At 37.5% G+C, this 24,455-nt stretch overlaps 1 protein-coding gene across 1 annotated transcript in view; it reads right to left on the reverse strand.

Moving 5' to 3' along the window:
- Positions 1-2,329: 2,329 nt before the first annotated feature.
- The window catches only part of FAM81B (family with sequence similarity 81 member B), a gene marked incomplete at its 5' end in the record, with an annotated part of 53,565 nt that continues 31,439 nt past the window's right edge, over positions 2,330-24,455 (reverse strand). The window contains 5 exon segments of the mRNA XM_045848379.1: positions 2,330-2,463; positions 4,098-4,293; positions 5,853-5,988; positions 13,395-13,501; positions 21,337-21,466. Of these exon segments, the coding sequence (XP_045704335.1) occupies positions 2,330-2,463; positions 4,098-4,293; positions 5,853-5,988; positions 13,395-13,501; positions 21,337-21,466 (703 nt within the window).

Raw genomic sequence — 24,455 nt, forward strand, 5'->3', positions numbered from 1 at the left:
CCATATCACTTCACAACTTGCTTGTTTTCACCCATGTATCCTGAATATCTTTATGAATTCTTTTCAAGGGCTAGATAGCATTTTTGTTTGGTGATGTCACTTTACTCAATTCCTTATATTTGGGTTGTTTGCAGGTTTGGTTTTGTTACTACAACAGATGGTACTGTAATGAGCATCCTTGTTCATATTTCTTTGCATTCCCCTTGTAATATCAATTTCTAATAGAAATTTAGACTCCCAGGGTCAAAGGATATATATACTGAAAATGTTGATAGAAGTTTCCAAATTGTCCTCTAAGTCATCACACCAGTTTATAGATTCACCAGTAATGTATAGGAGCACATATTTCTCTGTACCCTTGTTAACCCAGTATTATCAATCACTTTTGATGTTTGTCAGTCTGAAAATGGTAGCTGAAGATTCCTTTAATTTTTATTTCTCTAGTAGGTTGACTATTTATTTATTTTTCCTCAACTGAGGACACCCTCTCATTGTTTTTAGAGAGAGGCAGGGAGAGAGGAAGGACGAAAGGAAAACACTGATGTGAGAGAGAGACATCAACCAGTTGCCTCCCATACTCACCTGGACCTGGGGCTGAATCTACAACCCAGTCATGTGCCCTGAGCAGAAATTGAACCTGCAACCTTTTGGTTACTGGACAACATTCCAACTAACCAAGCCACACCAGCCAGGGCCATTTATTATTTATCATACTCTTCTGCATATTCTCTTTTCATTAAAAACACATATCGATTTATATTTTTTTATTGCCTTGCAAGAGTTATTGGGATTCCTTGAGACATTAGCCCTTTGTCCTGTAGTATGACACTTGATAGCAAAGGACACTTGCTATTGCATTTTAAACTCTTAAATTCATGAAAAATCCCTTGGAAAATACTCAATTATGCTGTGTATAAATTATTAAAAATAAATGCAGATGTTTCATACACCTAAAAAATTAAAGGTAGGCATTGGTCAGAAAGTTATTTGGGAAGGCAAGTTTGTTCGTTATCACTCTTATTCCCTAAGCCAAGGAAGGAGCCTACGTCTGAAGCAAAGTTCCCTCACCTAGCTTAGAAATTGGTCCTTGTTCTAGAGAATAGTGCATGGCATAAATACATTGTTTCATTTTTCTTATTTTACTGCCTAATACCAGACTCCACATTTAACATCTTTATCTAGAGAAGTTAGAAATCTTTTAATTTTATAGGAAACTAATTCGTGTTTTTGAAGTGCTTTTGAATGTGGCACCTAGATTATATCATGTTGGATGTTTTTCACGGAAACTTGTGTTCTCTTATTTTGCATGAGTTAGCTCTTTAGTCACTGGTAATTCTGATATATATTGAGCACAATGAAATAATATTACTTTATATAAATATTGAGATTGCTAGAAAACAATAATCTCTGGATCAGAAGTTGCAAATGGGCAGCCCACCGACCAGATCTGCCCCACAGACATCCCTTCATGGGTTAGGAACTGTTGACATTTTGAACTATAGCTATCCCTCAGTATCCTTGGATGGGAAGGGGAGGGTTAGTTCCAGGACCACCCTCCCAGCCCCCATCCCTGAGGATACCCAAATCCAAGGATGTTCAAGTCCCTTCTATGAAATGGCACAGTACTTGCATATAACCTGCATCTGCATGCAGGCTACAGTGGGGTGTGCCTGCACATCCCTTTATTCTCAGGGGTTCAGCACAGTGCCTGGTGCATGGAACATTCAAGTTTGGCCTTTTTTGGAACATTCTGGGAACTTTCTTTTTTGGGGGGAGGGCTGTTTTCAATCCACAGTTGGTTGAATCCACCAATGTAAAACCCATGCATATGGAGGGCCAACTATTGCTAATTCATATAAATGCAGAGGTTTTAGTATAAAACCCAGATTTCTGGTTTCTTTGAAAAATAAAAATTTTGGCACTAATAGATAATATTTATGTTAAGTAAACTTGAACTCCATAGTGGCTATTCTTTTTAGACAGGGTAAATGGTCGCCAATTTGCCACAGTTCCTGCCATTTTTCAAATTTATTACACTGGCCTACTTCACTCAGTTACATTGTATAGATTGCTCTTTTTTATTTGTGGGTAAATAAAAATATGAAAAGGCATGTATATTAAAATTTAATTTTTTCATTAATAAATTAATGAAAACTTCATAAAGCTTCTTTGTTTTATTAGATTTTTGATACATTCATTTCCTTAAAAAGGTGGTAAGAAATACAGAGATTGTAGAAGCAATAAACATTCAGAGATATTACCTTTCTTCTTCCCAACTTTTACCAACAAAGCACTCCACTGGCTGGTGAAAAGAAGATGACTGGAAAGTTTATGCTTCCCGGAATTCCACTATCTTACGCTGTAATTTCTTTAGGTCTTTCTGTACTTTGTATATCTCTAAATCCATCTTTGTCTGGTGTATTTGTTGGAGGGAGCTGAGAGAGTCGTGAATCGATTTAAATCCTGGAAAAAGATATGAGTTCATTTAATGCATTGGAACTTTTTTTACAGAAGATGTTTATCAGCAGTCCTGCCATAACTGATCATCTTTTAATTCAAAGCACATTAAATTTTATAAAGACCAGTCTAAAAATGCATAACCATTTCTTGTATGTCATAAAGATTCATTAACAATAGTGTTTTGACTTCTATCTGGCTTTGTTGTGAAAATTTAATTCCTTTCTTTTCTCTCCCCACCCAAATATATTGCATAATGGAATGACTGTATATTTCAAGAGAGAAATTTAAAATAGCTTCTTCTTTCTGTACACTTTGACGAGAGATTTGGATCTCTTTTTTTATTTTTGTTGTCAAACTGAAGGTAAAGACCTTTCTGATCTCAGATGAGATTTTAAACTTCCCTGACAACGGGTTTGAGGGTGGTGAAGGGCAGCACAGCACCTTCGGCTCCCCCTCCCCTGTGCCCTCCAGGCACCTTCTGTCTCTGAGTGAGCCTGGTCACTCAGGAGCGCAGCCTCCCAGTCCTCAAGCTCCTTAGGGTACAGCCCAGTGCTTGCTCATTCGAGCCTTTCACATAGTCATTTCTCAACATTTTTATTAAAGGCATAAAGGAGCAACCTTAGTTTGGAGTCCCTGTTTGCTAAATTCCCACTTGATAAAATGCAGACATGTGATTTGCAAATCCCTCTTCAGTTCATTCTGTGGTTGTATTATTGGAATGAATAAAACTGAACCTCTGGTAGGTACATAAGTGGAAAGCAGGGCCCTAAAAGAAGGGTTGGTTAGGTTTGGGACATGATTGCTACCCAGATAATTTATTATTTGATTTTGCAGTAGGAGTTGGCAAGTAGAGGTAGTGAGGGTCAGGTTTCTAGTCAGAGAATTTTGTTTATATGCCAGCAACATCTGGCAGACTGAGACCATAATGTTTTTCCGAGACCTTCAAGGCATCTCCACATAGGATCAAAATTAGGTAGAATTTACATGCATTTTTCTAAGACCTAGGGGACAGAAAATGAGTTGGGGCTTTCTTTACTACAGGAAACTTCTGGTTCCTGGGAATTCCCTTAAACTTCTGACTGGAAGCAGATGGCTGCGCCACAGTGCCTCGTCCCCATCCTTCGCTGTGACAAATTAGATGGGCCTTTCAAGCCAGTCGTTTGCTCAGTTTGATACTGCTGCCATTGCCTCCTTAAGAAGAAAGACTGTCAGTACACCAGCCTCTGTTAACTCATCTCTCCTTCTTCTGAAGTTCATGTCTCCAGTCTGACATCTGTCCATGCTCATTACCTGCAAGTTCAATGATTTAGGTTCCTAGTTTCATGATATACCCACAAGCCACATCTTGATGACCTCCAAGGACTTTGCGTGTCTAATGATTCTGAGTCTCTGATCATAGTTAAAAAACCTCACATCAATGACAAGCTTGTGGCACTGCTAAGTGTGAATGAAGAAAGTAAAACTTACCTAACTTCCAGTGGTATGCTGACATTTTATGAGATAGGAAAGTCAGGTTAAGTACAAAAGAAGGTCACTAATGACAAAATTAATTCCCGGCCATGAGCTCAAAGTAGAAAGCAGAGAGATTGGACAAGAAAGAACTGATGTTCTTCACCTAATTAAAGGTACCTGCTCACCTGATTGATACTCATTCTGCATTTTCTCTAATTCATCCCAGATGTGCTTTTCCAGTTGGCTCATCTTTTTACACAGTTTGTTCTCTATATGCTTTGCTTTGCTTGGTTCTGCTTCCTGTTTGTGTGTGTTAATGAAATTCCCTAATTTGCTGGAAAGCTGCAGTAATTTTTCTTCCATTTTATTTTCAGATTTTTCCTATAAAAGAGATCACATGATAAAACTGGAGATAAGAAAATCTATGTGGATTTGTATCTCAATTTAGAGAATGTTTTTAACAAATTCACTTTTCCATATTAAGTGTGGAAATTCAAACTAAGTTCCCTTGCATCTAAAACTATGTTCACAAGTATAAGATTCATGTCTTTGTTTGGCCTGGCTCATTTGTAGTTCCTAGAAAGGAAACAGATGACATCTTGCAAAAACACCTTGAGGATTTGGAATTTCAGCCTAGTGTTGACAGAAGCAAGGCATTTTTAATTCTGCCTGACCCGAGCTCCTTGGAGATGCTCCTAAGTGTTAGATGTCCTTATTCCCTGAACTTCATATCTCCGGGTGGATCAACTTCAGCTGGAGTAGTGAAGCTCCACTGTGCTATTAGAATCGCCTGGACCATATGCCACCCCCAAAATTCTGATTTAATTAAATGATCTATGATGGAGCTTGGGATGGATCTAGTGTAAAAGTGTTCCTGGTGATTCTAACGTTCAGCAGCTTGAGGCTAATTAGCTTCTCCACTTCTCTCTCCCCTACAGGGAATGTGGGAGCAAGAACAGGCTAGATGGGCTTGCCCCCTTGGTTCTCTTCTCTTTAGTCCTGCCTGCCTCAGGAAGGTGGATTCCAGTCTCTCCCTGGTGGTGGGTAGCTTCTGCGTGCAGGTGATCCTGTGGTCATCTAGTGTTGCCTAGAGCTGGTGGAGGCATCTGCCTGAATCAGGCAGGGTACTGGCAGGCCCGCTGGGCTGAGATCTTATCAAAAGCCTTATCAGTGACAAGGCTGTAATGTTTTTCTCCATCTTGTGGACCAGGTTTCTGTCAGTTGTTTACAAACTTGGGTAGGGAGGCGGGAGCATTATTTACTGGTCTGCCTAAAGCCCCTCTAACGAAGTTCCAGAAACATATTTGAATCACCTTCAAGGCTGGCCGCCACTGAGGACCCCGGTGGCAAGTGCTGCTCTCTCTCCTCTGGGCTCAGCAACAGGGCTGCCATGCTGGCGGGACTGGGAGAAGGGCGGCCTGCACTGCATTTCCCGCAGACTGCAGCCTCTCGCCCCTCTGCAAGGGTCCCTCTACAAGGTCTGATTCGGAAAAGCAGTTTTGACAACCTTGGAACTGCTAATGGCTCTCAGGAGAGGTAAAACAGCTTGTCTAAGGCAGAGGTTTTCAGGCTTCATTGTGTCTAAGCACCACCCAGGCAGCTTGCCTGACAGTGCAAATTCCCAGGAGAGGCCTGGGGAGGCCTGGCTGATGCCTCAGCTCTGGGCTGGGACAAGGAATCTGTTTTTAAAAAAACCTCTTTTGATTGCCTCAGAGGTAGAACACAGTCTAGGCAGGGTGGGTTCACAGAGTTGGGGAGCAGCAAACAGGACCAGAAGGCAGGCCTCTAGCTTCCCGTCCCGGTGACCACCCCCTGCCTCCTACTAGGGAAGTTACTGACACAGTGCAGGTTGAAATGCGACTTTCAAGACCTTTGCTCACTGCCAAACTCCCGATGAGGGCCATGCGGCAGCGTGCTTCCTGAATAGCAGAACTCCTTACCAGCTTCTCCTGTAGGCGCTTCAGACACTGGTTCATTTGGCCCAGCTGGTCTTTTTCATATTTGATGAACTGGTTTTCTATCCATTTTTTAATTTTCTCAACTTCCTCATACAGATTATTTGAGAGTGAATTAAATCTAAGGAAAAAATTTGTTCTGTTTTAATAAGTGAATTTAAACATAAAACCATAATTTAGTATTGAAAAATACCTGTAGTTTTTTTCAGATGATGAGGCTCAGTGTGTCTAGCAAGTCTTTATGGGTGATGTGGGATGGGGCAAGCGTGCTTTGGCTCCTTGTCCTGAGCTTGTGTTCAGCACAGCTACTGCCAACACCCCTCCACACATTCTAAAATACACACACTCACAGCGACCGGGGACAGAAACACCTGTCACCCGTGCAGATTTCCTGTCAGGGCCCTGGGCACATGCATGTGTCTGGAAGAAATACTTCGCTAAGTTACCTGGGCTGGTGAGTATTACTTTATCTAGGGGTTGGGAATCTTCTGTAAAGGGTCACAGTAAATATTTTCAGCTTTGCAGATCAGTCTCTTCAGCAACCACTCAGATCTGCAACCACTCAGAGCTGCTGCCGCAGCTGGAAAGCAGCCATGGCTGACACAGATTAGCAAGGCTTGTATTTATAGACAGAAAATGAACAGAAGAGCACAGTTGTGGTCTAATCTAACTTTATATATGCTGAATTTAAATTTCCTACTGTATTCACATGTCATGAAATGTGATTTTTTATTTAGAGTGTGTTAGGAAGTGTGAGCAACAGTCTTTACAGTGGGCAGATTGGCTGAGGGAACCCCTGATCTGCAAGGGCCACTGCAAAGCTGGGAGAGGAGCTGGGCCAGACAGACCTGCGTCATTTAGTTGAGGAGAGAAAACTCAGAGGTAGGAAGGGGGAAGGGAGAAGGAAGAGAGGCCCCAAAAGACTTCCAGGAAGCAGAGCATTCCTTGGTTGTCTTACCTGTCTCAGGTAAAATCTTCATTCAAATTCCCATTGCCACCAATGGGTCTCTGTGAATGGATTCTTGGAGGGTAGGTTGGGGGAAGACTTAAAGAGGTGCTGAATTACTGATGCAGGCAAAATCAGAAAATAATGGGCAAAGTGCAGGAAGGAACTGCTGGCATCAAAATGTCATTGTGGAGCGGCTGAGGGTTTGGTCAGAAGGAGAGGTCCACATCTGGAACGACTAAGAGAGGGAACTGAGAAGAGGTGGGATGAGAGGTGGGGCCTGGCGAGCGGTTTCTGTATGTGTGTTCCGTATGTCACTTGCTCATGATGAGATGTCAGTTTCAAATTCCCTTTGAGAATGGGAAAAATATTAGATTGGCAGGAGCAATGCATATTGATATTGGAAATATTCAGATTATTTGTGGCTTGAAGTAGTAGTCACTTAACTGTTTTTACTAAAAATTACATGCAGATAATTTAGTTTGTGATATTTATTATTGGAGATTGCTTAATACATGCTGGACATAAAATATTCCTCTCTGGCTCTCCTGAAAAAGTGTTAGACTAATATTCAGAAAAGACAAGTTGTTTAAGGCCATCATCATTTTTATTTAGACCATGGGGCACCTAGTAATGGTAAGGAGACACTTTTGGTTTTCACAACTGAGGAATGCTACATGCCAGGATGCTGCCGAACATCCTAAAATGTACAGGACAGCCCACAGCAAAAGTTATCCAGCCAAAAGACCATAGTGCTGAGGTTGAGAAACCAGGATTTAGATGCTGAAATCAAGGAATGGAAAAAGTTAATTTTCCATAAGTTATATATAATTGTAGTATTGTAACTATGCTCTGGTCGTCATCTCCTTGAATTATAATTTTTTATACAGAAAGGGGTATTTCATACTTAGAAAGCATACCATGATTCAGGCGAGTACCTCCACACTGAAAGAGGTGAGGTTGGTTATTCCCGTTCTTATTCTAAGGATTTCCAAACACCCCTGCTTATGGCTAACAGCTGTTAGATTTCAGACAGGTAAGCCCCCAACTGAAAGGGGGATATAATTTTAGCTAACTCTTTCCTCTGCCTGGAACTCTTCTCAGTATACACAATGGCTCCTGCCTGAACTTCGTTCAGACTTACACTCAGTCACCGCCTTACTGCCAAAACTTTCTGGGACCACACTAAAACAAAACAAAACAAACAAAAAACAACGACCCTTTTCCCACCTGACGCTCTCTATGCCCTTACTCTGTTTTCCTCGAAAACGCTCCTCACACTCATTTGTGTGCTCTCTCCTTCACCAGATCCTAAGTGTCACGAGGCCAAGGATTTCACGGTGTTTTGGCTGCAAACAATGCCTAAAATATAGAAAGTGCTCAATAAAGAGTTGCTAAATAAATGAATAAATGAGCCATGTTTTCTCGTTCAATACCTTTTATTCCAGCTGTTCACCAATAAATCAGAGACTCACCAAGTTATTGAGATACCTAAACTTTGACTTTCATCTTCCTTTCCCTGTTCCTGGTGGAAATATTAATTAGTAGTGGTGGTTAAGGGGGCAGTAAATTCTCAGGTAACGAAGAGGTAGCTTTACAATGGAGGAGCCAGACTTCACTGCTCACCTTTACTGTATAAATAAATGAGAGCACTTACTCTCATCACTGGTGCAACATTAAACTCCCTCTAAAATCCAAGGTGTCCAAGCTGTATCCCTGCAAGGTTACACCAGTAATTGAAATTCTGAAGTCAAAATAAAGCCATAAAGAATGAATTATTACTTATGATCCTTACATTACACAGTTTTGCCTGCAATTGGAGACTCACTTTCTGGTAAGTACCAGAAGGTAGACTCTGTCTGTTGGTAGTTTATTAAAACAGGAAAACATTATTTCAATAGCATTCTCCTTGAAAGATAAGGATAGAGTAAAAGTTTATGTGAATCCTTTTTCTTTCCCTAGACTTTTTTCCTAACATAATGGACACAATTTACCATGTAAAAGTTACTGTTCCATTAATTGTAGAAATTATAGTTCAAATCTTAACATTATGGGTTATCTTGGATAGTAGTCACATTTTAGCTCCCAAATCATCTATTGCATTGGTTAAGGGGGTATTTCTATCAGATGTAGACAGATATAAAGAGGTAGGTAGATTGATGGATGGGTGGATGGATGGATGGATAGATAGATAGATAGATTTTTCTTTCCCCTTTTTCAAAACACTGAAGTGAGATTTTTAAATTATGATCAGAAATCTCACTAGGATAGTGTTGGCTGGGTTTTTTCCCCTGAATTTTTATACTGGTAGAGTCAGGTTAAAATATATTCCAAGGGCAATTATAAGGGGGGAGTTACAAAAGAGTAAAAGAAGATGTGACCGGGATCTATAGACACAGCAGGGCTCAGGGCAGAGAGCTGTGCTGAGAGTGAGTGGTGAGGGCAGAGTGTAAGGTTGGAACAGACACCCTGGAGACCACCCTGGTTATGGTTGACACACACAAATGAGGACAGAGCTTCATCACGGGCCAGCTTTCAACCTAGTCTTTCATTCAACAACCTGTTCAATGAACTTTTCAGGAGGATATGAGAACTTTGAAGTTTTAGAAGCTGTAACTATTAACAGGCTTTTAAGAATTTAGCAGCTTTAACCAGTGTGAATATAAAAAGATTTAATGCCCTTTAATATTAAAAATGAAGATATTTTCATTTTTTGGTAATATTTAAATAGTGGAGATTAAATCTAAAACTTTAATTTTCATGTCAGAAGCAAAAAATTAATTTCCAGAAATATTTTTCAGCTAAATTTATGCTTATAGACCATAAAATAATTGCTTATTAATGTTCTGTGATTTCTGACTAGTGACACTAATTAAAAGTACTTCCAACTCTACCCTGATAACAAGACCTGCTTCCTGGTCACTCCAAATTGTACTTGAGCTTAAATGCCAACATCTTCACAGCCTCATGAAATTCTGGTTTCAGACAGATGTTATCTCTCATTTTTCTAAATTTTTGTGCATAATTAGTTTACTAATAAGGGGGATCATGAGAAGGGGGTATCATAGATTAACAAACATAGCCTAAGATGTGGAGTCACTTTCTAGCTGTGTGACTGTAAAAATTACTTAATCTCTGTAATTATGTTTCTTTATCTATAAAATGGATAAAGGCCACTCTACAGGGTTGAGTGCACTTGCGTATTTGGAGCACTTAGTTGGTAGGCATTTATAAATTATAATCCCTATTTTATTTATGCCTAATGATATGTCTCATGTAACATTGCCTTCACTTTTTTTCCCCTGTGTTTACCTTGTCATTTATGCATTTTCTCCCCAACTATATGTGGCTATGATTGTCTTTGGATAGTCTAAAACCACAACTTAGATATTAGAGGTACTCAAAACCTTTCCTTCCTTCCTTCCTTCCTTCCTTCCTTCCTTCCTTCCTTCCTTCATTCCTTCATTCCTTCCTTCAGTGACTTCTATTTGTGTCTAAGTAAGCAGTGCTGAGGATGAATGAGACATGTTCTTGCCTGGATAGTTTGTAACTTTCCACTGTGTTAGCACTTTCAAAGTCGTGCAGTAAAATTCAAGTCTATGCATTTGCTTCATTGACTAAATACTGTTTCTTATAAATCACTATCAACTAGACAGCATCTCGTGGAGTGACTGGTAGGTGCTGCCTCTGCCAAACCCATTCTCAAGGACACCTGTAATGTCCCCAACTTGCTCCATAAGCACTGAGTTGTGGGTTGGGGTCATTACTTAACTGAACACTAAAACCCTCCTGGAAAAGGAGGCTCAGTGTGGGGGTTCACATGACAGAGCCCCTTTTGTTAGGTCACATGGTCAGTGCCAAAGCCCCAGGAACTCACTAGCAAACTCTCAGAAAATACTGTGACATTTCAGTTACATATAAAATATATTTAGTTGGCCATTAAACTTGAATATGTTAAAGTTTCTAAATGGGAAAATTGCTCAATTACACTTCCCCTTTAATGTTATTAAAATACTTTTAATCCTTTGATCAGAGACACTTGTTTCTTAAAAAGAAAGAAAAACAAATCCTAAGTCCACCAACTTTGATTTGACAAGTGCCTTGACTGGGGAGGGGGGGGGGGTCCTGGAAAGCTCTATCTACTTTACTTACTCTTTGAGGAGAATAGGTTTGCAACACATATCTCAGTTAAAGCGAATATCCATGGTGTAAAGGAACCCTATCAATTGATTAAAACTGATGAAAATCATGACAAAATTTGATGAATGATAACAAGCAATTCACAGAAAAGAAAATTCAAATGATAAAAGGAATACAAATGAAAGAAGGAGATGCTATTTTTTCCCTCTTTAATAGGCAAATATTAAAAAGAGATAAATTCCAGAGTTGGTAAGAATGTTGAGAAAGATTTCTCACACACTGCTAGTGGAAGTGTAAATTGCTACACTTTCATAAAGAAATTTATAAAAATACATAAACTTTTTGACCAAGGAATCTTGCCTGTAGAAATAAAAGCACTCATATCTAAGGTTATCTAAGGATATACACATTATAATATTTTGTTTGTGTATGGTAGCCATAAACTGAAAAGAACCTATCAGTAAGATAAATGATTGAATTAATTATGGCATATCTGCAAGTTACAGTATGCAACTATGAAAAATAATAATCATTAATCTAGAAAGAGATTGAAGATATACTGGAAAGACAAATTACTGAGTAATGTGTATAGAATTAATTTTTTAAAAAACATGCTTTATACATATAATGATTTATATATCTTTATGTAATATACATACATAAATATGTGTGTATGTCAATATATATGCACACACACATAATGTTGTTTTTCTGTTATATACTTATATTAACAAGGAGGAAGGTGTAGAAGGTGTAACAACTGTCACCAGTTGTTAGCATTGGTGACATTAGGATGCTGAGGTGGTGACCTCTTTTTTTCATCTTTGTTTTATTTTCTTTGTTACAGTGAATACATATTACTTTTTTATTTTGAAATGATGGGGAACATTTAAATACAAAAGAGTCATGTAATTCAGTGATTCATTACAGATCATGAATATTTGCCTGGGGAAAAAATCTGATTTATAAGGTCACTGTAGCGTACTATAAGACTAATGAAATGTTAAAAGTTCATTATTTTTGGTGAAAAAAAGGTTCAAGTTTATACTATTACAAAAGTGCCAACATTCATATTTAACTACTAAGATTATTTGTCTATAAGCCAATCTCCCACAGGACTAAAGTTAGAAACAGTACACAGCATCACCAATAAAGCAGTCAGCCCTGCATCTTAAACATCTCCTCTCTCCCTCTTCCCTGTTTGTTAATACACTTCATCTCTTGCCAGTCTTCCATTGCAAATTACAAGTCCCACTTCTCCCCCAATAAAATCAATTCTTACACTGAACTTTTAGAAATAGCTTACTTTTCTACTTCTCCTTTGTATATTTCTCTATATTTTAATTCTAAGCTAAAGGGATTAGATGAAGTACCACACAGATACTTATTGAACATTCTCCTTATGCTAGATCTTAAGAACCTAATATGCTTTTGAAGAGGATGAATAAAATGGGTACTTTCTCTTTACTCATGACATCTACTTCTCTGAGCTTCAATTATGAGTACTGTTTTCCATCAACTCCTAGGACACATTTCCCGCTTCCCAATTTAACATCTCTGAAATTGGGAGGTGTATTAAAATGATGGTGTGCTATGCTTTAATAGTCAGCTTCATGTCATGGAGGTACAAAAATATATGCTACGTCTTACAGTCAATGGCACTTAGACTTCTTGAAATATGATAGAGATGGGAGAAAATGGGGAAAGAAGAGTATTATTAGAATACTAGGTTTGATCAAGGCATTACATCCAAGTCATATGGGACAGAGAACATAGAGAACAAAGGTAGAAGGGGCCATAAGGGAGTTTCACTCAAGTGTCTAGAATCTTCTTTTGCCTGCACTGGAATCCCAGTCCATTTAAGCAAGCAAGGAGGATTTGAGGAGAAGGAGGCTAGTGATTTGAATATTTGTGGAGTCTTGTCTCCTTTACTGCTTCTGTCATTGCATGGGGAAAACTCAGTTAAGATGGGGTAGAGACCAGCTTCAAAAGGGATAATGTAAAGGGCCAACTAGAGGATCTTAGAAGGAAAATCTTTAAAAAGCTCTTGAACAAAGTTTTTGTAATCAAAGTTGTTTTAAAAATTATTTCATAATCTTGTGCAATTGATGTACATTAATTAATGCTTTTTATTGAGACATCTTAATATACAACCAATGATAAATTAAAAATTCCTCCATAGGAAGGGTCTGAGTGAGTATATCAATTCAGTTGAGATACAATGCAAAGGGAATGACAACATTAATATTCATGTTTCTTCTTTTATTATGAATATTACATAAGCTACTTTAGTGTAGAATATCCTCTACACTACTTTTGTTGCTTTCCTTCTTGACCAGATTTATATTGCTAGGATAGGTTTTTATTTAATGCCAATGATTTCATTAGGCTAAACCCTTAGGAATGCATTTAACAGTATTGAAAACCTTCCATTCACTTACTTGAACTCCAACAGGTTCATTTCATGGTGATAATCCCCCTGGACCGTCTTTAAATTTGAGATTTGTTCAGAACTGGAAGCCTCTATCTTTCCTAAGAGCTGTATTACCTAATGAAAGTAGAAAAAGGAACTTTGTGTGTGTGTGTGAACAAAAGCACTAGCCATTACATTAATTATACTTTATTCCTAAAGGAGCTGGGAAGCAGACTTTGAGTCTAAAATGTGTTTTCATTTGAAATGACTTTTTTCCAAAGGAGTGATTCAATAGTTGTAGAACTCTCTTCATGGAAATAATAATAGAGGAGTATTTGATTCTACTGTCTACAACATTCTTTCCATAATAGGCTACCTAATGATTCCACAAAAACATACTATTGACATTAGTTTGTTTATCAATTTGTTAATTTGATTATTTCCTTCCTTTCTGTTTTCCTGGTTACAGTGTAAACCACTATATTCTCTGTCAGCACTACAACCTCAGTGCTCCTGAGATGGCCAATGGTAAATATTCACCAAATACTCATTGAGTCAGTGTTTAAAGGTACAGTTAGGGTCTGAGAAGAACACATGAATGGCCTAAGGTGCGGCCTCAGAAATTTCCAGGTAGAATTCTGACATGAGCACAAGTGAGTCCCAAGTGCATGACTTAGGGATATAAAGATAGGAAAAACAACGTTCCAGGCTTGGAAGTTTGGCTAAGAGTGCCATCTACAATGCCAGAAACACTGAGGACATTCCTTTAGGTAAAAGGACTGGATTGGAAAAACAGAGGCAGAGTTGCAGCACATAATCGTGCTTAAACGAATCACTGTTGAGGGGGAATGAAACTATGTGATTGACCTTGGCCAAACAGCCTTCAGCTCCTAAACAGGTGGTCATGTGGAAGAGAGTAGGCACTTAATAAAGTCCAAGTTCTCAGAAAAGAAAGAGGGGGATAGTGGAAGGGTTTGAATAGATAAATATTGGGTGAGCGACCAGTAACACATGAATGACTATTTATAGGAGATACATTTAAAACAGGCTATTGATAGGAGGCACATTTAAAGACACATTGTTTTAACAGTAAAATAATAAGCATGGTAAAAGCAAAGGAAAAGAAAGCAGGCCGAGCAATATTGTTAGATAAAATATTTTTCAAGGCTAAATACATTAAACTAACACAGATGGTCATCTCTATAGATTAAAAGTCCCAGCCACAGTGAAAAATAGAGTTTTGAACCTGTGTTTACCTTCTATATAGAACTAAAAAGAAACAGCTAAAGAATTACAAAGATAAACTAACAGAAATGACATATTAGTGATTTTAAATGGCTTTTCTTGATTCTTTACTGGTCAAATAAGTAACATATGAATAAGGATTAGAAAGACATGAAAATATAAAGTTTACTTAACAGATTTGTATACCAATCTAACTTGCAAACAGCCAACATTGATTCTTTCCCAGCACCCACTGAGCATTTGCAGTAACCAAGCACACATGACTGAAGAAACTCTCAAACTATTCCAAAAGCAGAAAAAGCACAGATCATAACTCTAACTGTATTGCACTAAAGCTAGAAATTAATAAGAAAAGTATAAAGCAAAATATAATCGTTTGAGTAATTCTATCATTTAATACCCATGTTTCATGTGAAAACGTGCCTTTTAGATCACCTACTACAAGACCAAGGGCCTTGACTGCCTGAGCCTGAAACTCATCCCTCGTGTCAAAGCCATACTTCCCCCCACTGCTCCCAGCCAGGGCCTGAGCAGTACCCCTCTGACGAGTGACTATGGTTCAGGGACCTTGAGGAGACGTTGTGAGCCTGGAGTGGCAATCTAAGACCTTCCTTCCTGCCCTTTTCACAGAAATCAGACCTGTGTTGCAGTCTGAGGGCCTGTCTCCTTCAGCTCCCTCCTCAGTTTTCTTCAGTGTCTTTTCTCTCAATAAATCTCTTGCACATCTAATTTTTTAATGGCATTTGCTTCTCACAGGACTAACACAAGTGTCAAAGAATAAATTAAATCTGCAATTGTAATTTACTTAGAAAAAAATGAGAACATTACACATCAAAAGGATACAGCACATGTATAGAGGTAGATTGGTGGCATTAAATGTTTCCATGATTATATAAGGCAGAATGGAGCCATCTGAACTAATTATTTATTTCATAAAATTACAAAGAGAATAATAAACCTAACCAAAGGAAACAGACTGAGGAAGGCAGACTGGCTCACAGAAACATCCATGCCCTCCTCTGCGGCACCTGCGAATGTGTTGTTAGATGGCCACAGGGGTTTGCAGCTGTAATTAAGGTTACAGACCCTAAAATGGGAAGAGTATACTATTTTATTTAAGTGGCCCAATCTAATCACTGGAACCCCTTAAAGCAGAGAACCTGCTGTAGCTGGAGTCAGACTTGAGGTGCAAGATGAACTTGATTTTTTGTTGTTGGAAAGAGGTCTCATTGAAAATGTAAGAAGGAAGGCAGGTAGCTGGAGGAAGATCAGTCCCCAACTGACAGCCAGCAAGGGCCCCAGTCCCACAACTGCAGGAGACTGAATTTGGCCAAAAACTTACTAATGAGCCTAGAAAAGGATTCATCCCAGCCCCTCCCCCAAAGGAACACAGCAGTTTCAGCCTGTGAAATCCTCAGCGGAGGATCCAGTCCAGCCCTCCTGGAGTTCTGACCTACAAAAACGGAGACAATGTATATGTTTTGTTATAAACTACTAGGTAGGAGGTGGTTTGTTATGGTAGCAATATAAGACTAATATACAACATTAAAAAATTAAGAAACAGAAGAAAATATGAGATTATTGTATATTTGAAAAGGTAATAAGCAAAGTTTGTCCTGCTCTAAATTTGAAGAGAAAACAGAAACATTAAAATTAGGGATAAGGAAAGATGGATATGTATGATTCAAATAACATAACAAACATTCACAAACCTGGAATTATAGATGAAATGGAAACTCAATAATTATGAGACTTTAATTCATCTTTCTGAGTCCAAGACAGAAGAAGGAGACCAAAAAATAAGGATAAGAAGACCTAACCAATAAGCTACTTTTTATAGATTTCCACCGAACTTCACACCCTAAAAATACCGAATATGCATTCTTTTAGAAAATGTACACAATTTTACCGTCCAGCCAAAAAAAATCCTCAAAAGTGTTCTAAAAACTAATGCCAGTATATACAAGTTTTATATACAGTGAAATAAAATTAAGGATGAATAGTAATATAACAAAGCATAAAATTCTTAACTCAGGGAAAAGACCAATATAATAGCTCCTCTTATAAATAAAAAATATGATATGCAATTGTGAAATTCCTAGGAAACGATAATGAACACACTACATATTAAATTCCAGGGGATATAGGAATAAATGAATACTCAAGGAAAATTCACAATCATAAATGATTATATTATTATAAAGAACACAAATACAATATGATGCAAAAAGAAAATGAACAGCAATACAAACTGCAGGAAAGGAAGAAATTAATGAAGACAAAAGTTTAAATTGGTGGAATGGAAAAAAGAATGAAAGCAGAATTAAAAAATACATTAAAGGACTTGCTCATTGGAGAATAATCAATATAATTGTTAAGGGACAACTAATATAACTAATCAAGAAAAAAGAAAAGCATAAGATAATTATAAAATGGCAAGGGGAAAAGATAAAAGCAGAGGGGATTAAAACAATCCTAAAATTATTTTGTATAACTTCATGCCAATACATTTCAAAATGGGTGAGATAAATATTTTCTTTTTCAAGAAAAAGTAATTTACTTACTAAAGCTGACCCTTTAATAGATAGAATGTTTACACAGTCCAATTTTCATATAAAAATATTGAACAAAGATATAAAAGGATGCCCTTTTTTCACCAGAGCATCAGGCCCAGATGTTTCAGAGGCAAAGCTGCCAAATCATTAAAGACTGAAAAAGTATAATACTTTTTAAATTGTTTCAGAGCATACAAAAAGAAGAGAAACTTCAAAATTATTTTTTAAGTCAGTTCAACATTAATTCCAAAAATCTGAAAATATTAAACAAAACCCTAGAGATTAATTTTATTTATATACATTGATCACATTTTTAAGTAAAAAAATCAGCAAACAGTATCCTATAGCAGAACAAAAAATATAATCAAGTGCAGTTTATTTTTTAAAGAGTAAAGATGGTTTAGTAATAGGAAATACATTAATGTAAATAATTATTCTAGTAAATGAGAAAAGTAGTATTATCTTTACAAATGCTGAAAAGGCATTTGACAACATTCAAACAATTTTTTATTTTTAAAAAAATCTCAATAAAATAGGAAAATTTGTGTGTTAAACATGTTTATTTAGGAAACTTCCACATCATAAGGGGAATAGTCTGGGTATTTTTTTTTTTAATGAACTAATTTCTTTTTTAAAAAATATTTTATTTATTTATTTTTAGAGAGGGAGGGAGGGAGGGAGAGAGGGAGAGAAATATCAATGTGTGGTTACCTCTTACACACCCCCTACTGGGGACCCAGCCCAAAACCCTGGCATGTGCCCAAAGAGGGAATTGAACCATCGACCATTTGGTTCACAGGCTGGCTCTTAATCCACCGAGCCACACCGCCCAGGGCCAGTGGGTGCATTTCTGTTAAAGTGAAGAACAAAGCAGCATGCCCACCATCCCTGTTATACTATTAATATTACACTGGAGTTACTAATAAAAGCAGTTAGGAAAGGGGGAAAAATTATTTGTATGAAAACAGAAAAAGATTAGGTAAAATGATTTAAAAATTAAATGATTGTGTACCTGCAAAACAAATAAACAACTGAAAAATTACTATTGTCAAGAAGAGAATGTGCTTAGTGGAGTATAAATTAATATAGCCTTCATAATATACAACAAATGACCAGTCAGAAGATACATGAAACACCCATTATAATAAACTAAAGAAATAGACAAAATCTTGAAATATATTTAAGAAGAAATGATGCCAAACTGTATGAGGAAAATCCGAACCATCCCCGGAAGGACATAAGAGCAAACCTTGAATAAATGGGAAATATTCTGTTTGTAGGTAGAACATTCACCATTATAACTATGTCAATGCTAAAATTACATTATAAATTTAATATGATTTCAGTAAAAATTAAGAGCAGAGTTTATTTGTTGATTTTTTTGCTGGAATTAGGTGGACTTCAAAAATCATATACAAAAACAATTATCACCAGGAAAATGGTGATGATTATCACCAGGACAAAAGAAAGTGATAGAAAGGACTAACCCTACCAGATATTAAAAATATTATAAGGTTTCAATAAACTAACAAGTAAGACACATCCTATACTAGGAAAAACTCCAAATGGATCAAGTATTTAAATATAAACAATAATGCATTGAAAATGCTAGAAGGAAATATGAACAATTCTTTTAAGTCTTTGTGTCGAAAAGCTCTAACTGTGACTTAAAATTCCAGAAGCCACAATAGGAGAGACTGATAAATTCAGCTACAAATAGGGAACATATGCATGTCAAAGACAAATGACAAACTGGGAAAATGTATTTTCAGCTCATATCATAAAGGGCTCCTAGAAATTGAGAAGAAAAAGAAAAATAGGCCAATAGGGAAATGGATAAAAGACATGAACAGACTGCTAACTGCAAAGGATAAAAAAAACCCAAACTAAATAGTTTTTAAATATATGCAAAGATGCTCAACCCCGCTCATAATAAGAAAGGCTAATTAAAACACAAAGATGTTGTCTTTTTGCTGTAAGAATAGCAAAGTCGAACAGTCAACAATACTTACTGGTGAGGCAATGAGGACATAGGACACTTCACTTACTGCTGGTGGGTGTGCAATATGGAAAAGTCCCACAGAGGACAAGAGCTTTCAAAATAACAAACACATGTACCTTGGACCCAGCAATCCCACTTCTGATATTTATCCTGCTTATACCCCAAAACACCGTAAGTGCAAGGTTATACATTGCAGCACGGTTTGAAAGACCAAAATACTGTAAACAAGCAAATGTCCATCATGAGAGACTGTGTTAAATGAACTATTATATACAGAGGAAGAGCATGCAGTTATTTAAAAAGAATGAAGAAGGTCTCCATGTCATGATAATCATGATATGGTGGACCTCCAGGACATATTTGTTCAGGTAAAAAAAAAGATGCATTGTTTCATACATACATATTGTTTTATACACACATACACACACATACTATCTCTTGGGTAATAAAGGGGGAAATAAGAATATCTATTTGCATTGGCTTGTATCTGCATGAAGGATACTGAGAGGATCCACACACACTGGCTGAAATGATGACCTATGAAAGAATGTGATGATTGGTGATTGGGTAGGAGTGAAAATTCTCAGGGTATGTTATATGGTTTTGATTTTTGGACCATATGTATGCATTACCTGTTTTTAAAATATAGGTACAGAGAGAAACTATAGTCCAATGTCACTTCACTTTTGAATTTAGATACAGAATTAAATAGTACCAATGACTAAATAGGTTTTATTACAGAAATGCAAGAATGTTTTTCAGTATTGGGAAATGTATGAACATAGTATATGATAAGGCCAAGAAGTAAACAAACTCAAACAAAAAACACCCAAATGTGGTGATTTAGACATTCACTGATGTCTAAAAAACATTTGATAAAATTAAATGTTCAGTCTTAATAAAAACTAAGTAGGAATTGATGTCTAAAAGGCATTTGATAAAATTAAATGTTCCATCCTAATAAAAACTAAGTAGGAATTGCTATCTAAAAGATACTTGATAAAATTAAATGTTCCGTCCTAATAAAAACTAAGTAGGAATCGATGGATACTTTCTTAACATGATTAAACATATGCCAAATCAACAACAGACAACAGAACATTTCCAGTATAATCAGGAGCCAGATAAAGTTGCCTTCTATGGTAACTTTTATTTAACAATGTCCTGGAAGTTATGGTCAAGACCTTAAAAAAAGTAATGAGGTATTAAATCAGAAAACCAGAGATAAAATGGTCATCATTTGTTGTTAACACAATTGAGTACCTTAAAAAACTAAGATAATCAACACAACACTATTAGGACTAAGGTGGGTGCACAGTAGGATGGGCAGGCAGAGCCTCGTGGGGCTAGAGTAAACTGTGACATAGTCATAATGCTGTGCCCTGTGAACCTTCTTCTCTTGATAAACTGGCTTCCTGAAATGAATCCTCAAACACCCAACTTTCATCTTCCCCAATTCCCAAAGAATTTCCACTTCATTCTGCTCAAACGACTTCTGAAGAGATGTGCTAAGTTCACATAAGGCGAGACAAAGTGGGGCACAGAGAACTTGGCATTGGCTCCTTTAGTCAAAACACTAACTGGTTGAGAAAGGGGAGAGACATTTCAGTCAGCAAAGAACAAGAAGGTGGAGGCCGTGCAATATTGGAGTGAGCGGGCCCCTCCCTACAGGTAGTTCAGTATCAATGGGTATAAAGGGTGAGCTAAGACATTAGCAGGGGCCAGTGTAGACATGGCCTTCAACATCCAGGACAGTGGTCTTATCCAGTATTTTGTAAGAGACATAACCCATTGCAGGGATGTAACACGATCAATTCACATTTATGTTGGAACTTTAACAATAATAGCTACCCTTGAGAAATCCCTTTGCTAATAATTGATGGCTCTGTAGTGTTTGAGGGGAACCCAGAGGGGAAGGAAGCAATGGCAGTAGTGAAATCAAGTGGCATACTTGACTGGGTGGGTATACTGGAACATAGGAGGCACTCATTAAATATTTGTTGATTGAACTGACAGTACCCATGGCACTTATGCATGAGCTGTCCTATTTAAGTCCTTTGGAAGAAAAGACTTCTCTTGAATAGTTACCATTTGACTGGGCATGTTGATAAGCTATAATGATCTTCAGGCAGTAAAACATAATATGAGTTCCATCAACTTTCAGTTACCTTCATATCCAAGTTCTTAGAAATAGTTTGTAGGGAAGACATGAGCTCTTGAATTGTTTTTTCAATTTGTCGGTACTCATGCCTGATGAAATGAAGATCTCCGGAGAGCTTCACAATGCTGGAATCACATCTAGTGACAAGATGGAAATTGGTTGTGAGATCAATAGGCTCAAAACATTTTTAATACTATGGTAGGCTCTGTGCATTCATTTGATGGCAACTGTTCTGGAGTTCTTTGAATATCAAGTTGGTAGATGTAGGAGCATGTACAGGACTCTCCTTCATTTTCCTCTTCTTGATGGGAGAAAAACCAGGTTGGATAACAATACTCAGGCCCAAACCAGAGCACTGAGTTGGACTAGGTGAGGACATTGGGGGAAACTGGGAGGAAATTTTAGATATTCAGCCTAATACACTAACTCAATCATAGGAGTTCTAAGAGATTTTTGATATCTGAGACTATTCCCTGCTGTCTACTGTTAGGCAAAACTGAAGATTTTTCCTTTTCTATATCATATTCTGGATCCCCTTTCCTCCCATTAACTTCTTCCCTTGACTCCCAGATTCTCCATTCTCCTTTGGCTAGTTAAGTGCCCAGGCCCACCTAAATCTTCCAACCCATTCTCAAAACAAAATTTCCCTCCTTTTAACCCCAATCAAAACTCCTGTTCCTTGAGTGGTCTCCATCAAATATTGCCTGTATTAGGGCAACAATTCACACTAACACGTGAATGAAGCTTTGGCCCATAAAGTTGCATTTGGTATTTTAAGGAAGGAACTCGAGTGAAACGGGGTCAGAGCTGAAGACTAACTATCTTCCCAGCATGTCTGGGAATCCACCAGCTACCACCACTCACGGCCTCTTCTAAAAGAGAGCAGGCTGCGTACTGTATTGACCGTCAGTCTGGGCTGTGTTTTGTGTACAAGTTACCAGAGATCACTTTGAAGTTTGCCATTTGATGAAGTAACTGTTTTGACTGTCATCACATAATATGTATCAAGAACCACATTTCCATGTTATCATGCTAAGTGCTATAAATGTGGTTTGTTTTATGACCATTAACATGTTTTAGGATCCAGAAATAAATTCTGTTTTTTTTAAGATTTTTGGTGCCAATGTTGAGTCAAAGGTAAGACGGTAATTTTGCCTGAGCAGTCCCTTGAGGTGATACCAGGGGACTGTGGTGAGGGGGTGAGGGGACTGCTGGGGAAAAAAAAGGGAAATGAATCAAAAATCGTACCTGGATGCTATGCACCATAGTCACGGACAAAAGCCATTGTACACACTTGTATATGTAAAATGTTATTGTCAGAAAAACCTCTATTGTGGGTTATGTGAATCTCCATTAAGACCCCCAAGGACTACACAGGAGCAGTTGCTGCTACCACTTCCTGACACCTTCCCCAGCACCCACCTTGATCCCTACCCTCTGGGGCAGCTGGTCTGTGCACTGTACACTAGTGGTTAAGCATTCGGTCTTTGGCGTCGGATAGACCAGGCTTCGAAACTGGCTTCTGCTGCTCTCTAGGTTTGTGACCCAGGACAAGTTTTATCAACCTCTATGAGAGGATAATGATGCCAAGGTCACTACATAGAAATGTACAACTTATTTGTCTACCAGGTAACTATAGCAGTTGCCAGACACAGGCACCGATGTGAACAGTGTCTCCCAAAGTGCTGCGAGCTGAAACTTCCAACCTCACTAGCTGCCTGAATAACGTTGCTTCACAGGGTTATTTGAGGATGAAAGGGGGCAATGAATGCAAAGCACTTAGTCAGTACCTGGCACAGAGGAAGTGCCTATGCAAAGTCAGCAGTTATTATTTATTTATTCAACTTGGGAGTTGCTGTCGTACTCATTTTCACCTCCTGACCAACCCAGCCTCCTCATCCTGCATGCTGGAGTCAGGGATTAGTGGTTTCTCAAAGCCTGCACTCTTATATTTCAAAAAGAAGCCACTCCTTCTCTCCTTCTATGGAGTAATTTTATTGTTTCTTTTAAATTAACACATGTTCATTATAAAAATTTCATATAATACAAAAGAAAAAAACACAGAGGAGAGTTAACTTCATCCCAAGTCCCATTTTTCAGAAATAATCACTGTTAATATTTGATGATCATTCCATTTATATATACACACATGCATAGACACACATACATGTAATGTGTACCTATATGTATACACACATATAGGATGTGTACACATGTGTGTATATACACATAGACACAGAAATTAGAAATACTATAAAATAATTTTAGAATATTTGTATTGTTATACATTCCAATTTTAGTTTAAAATGTAATACTGAATTTTAATTTTATTTAAGCGAGGAAAGGTACCTGTAGTGAAAAATGAAAAAATTGCTGAACTTAAGATTTTATCTATATATTACATATATAGACATATAAATTTCTTCACTACATATATTTGTTTCTAAACAACAAATATATTTGCTTCTAAAAAATGTGATAAAAAGCTATCACAGATTGGAGTGAGACTTTACACCTACCATTTCAACTTTAGACATTATTTATTGACCATATGTCAAAAACTGAGAAAATAAGTTTACATACTTGTTTTTGCAAAAAGTTTTTGTTCATATGCTGCTATTTTGAAAATGTCACATTATTTGACATTTACACTGTGTTCCATAACTAGATTTCCCACTGTTATTTACTCTTCATTCTCCAGTTCGATTTGTGTTCACTGACAGTCCTTTTAAACCACAATTTCCTTCCTGATAACCTTATTCCAATGTATTCCTTGGTTGGCCAGATTTTGCCACCCAGACTGCAAAAGAAAGCCTTGGAATGTTGGAACTTTTAAGTTCTTGAGTGCTTGAGAATGAATGCCTGTCAGTCCTCTAATTCTTGAAAGGTAACTCGGTTAAGATAACAGCACTGGGTCACTTTTTCTTTTGTTCAGAATGTGACAGGTGGTGCTCCCTCCTTTTCCGGCACTGGTTAAGGTAGAGAAATCTGATGTGACTACATTTTTTCCTTGTTTCATGTGATCTGTTTTGTCTATCTAAATGGCCAATGATTCTTTTTATTTTTTCTTGATGTTCAGTAACTTCAATGAGGATATCTTGGTTTAATTGTTCTTATTTAATTTTT

The sequence above is a fragment of the Phyllostomus hastatus genome, unplaced genomic scaffold (genome assembly GCF_019186645.2).
Source record: "Phyllostomus hastatus isolate PE091 unplaced genomic scaffold, TTU_PhHast_1.1 phas_contig_58, whole genome shotgun sequence".
NCBI classification, from domain to species: domain Eukaryota; kingdom Metazoa; phylum Chordata; class Mammalia; order Chiroptera; family Phyllostomidae; genus Phyllostomus; species Phyllostomus hastatus.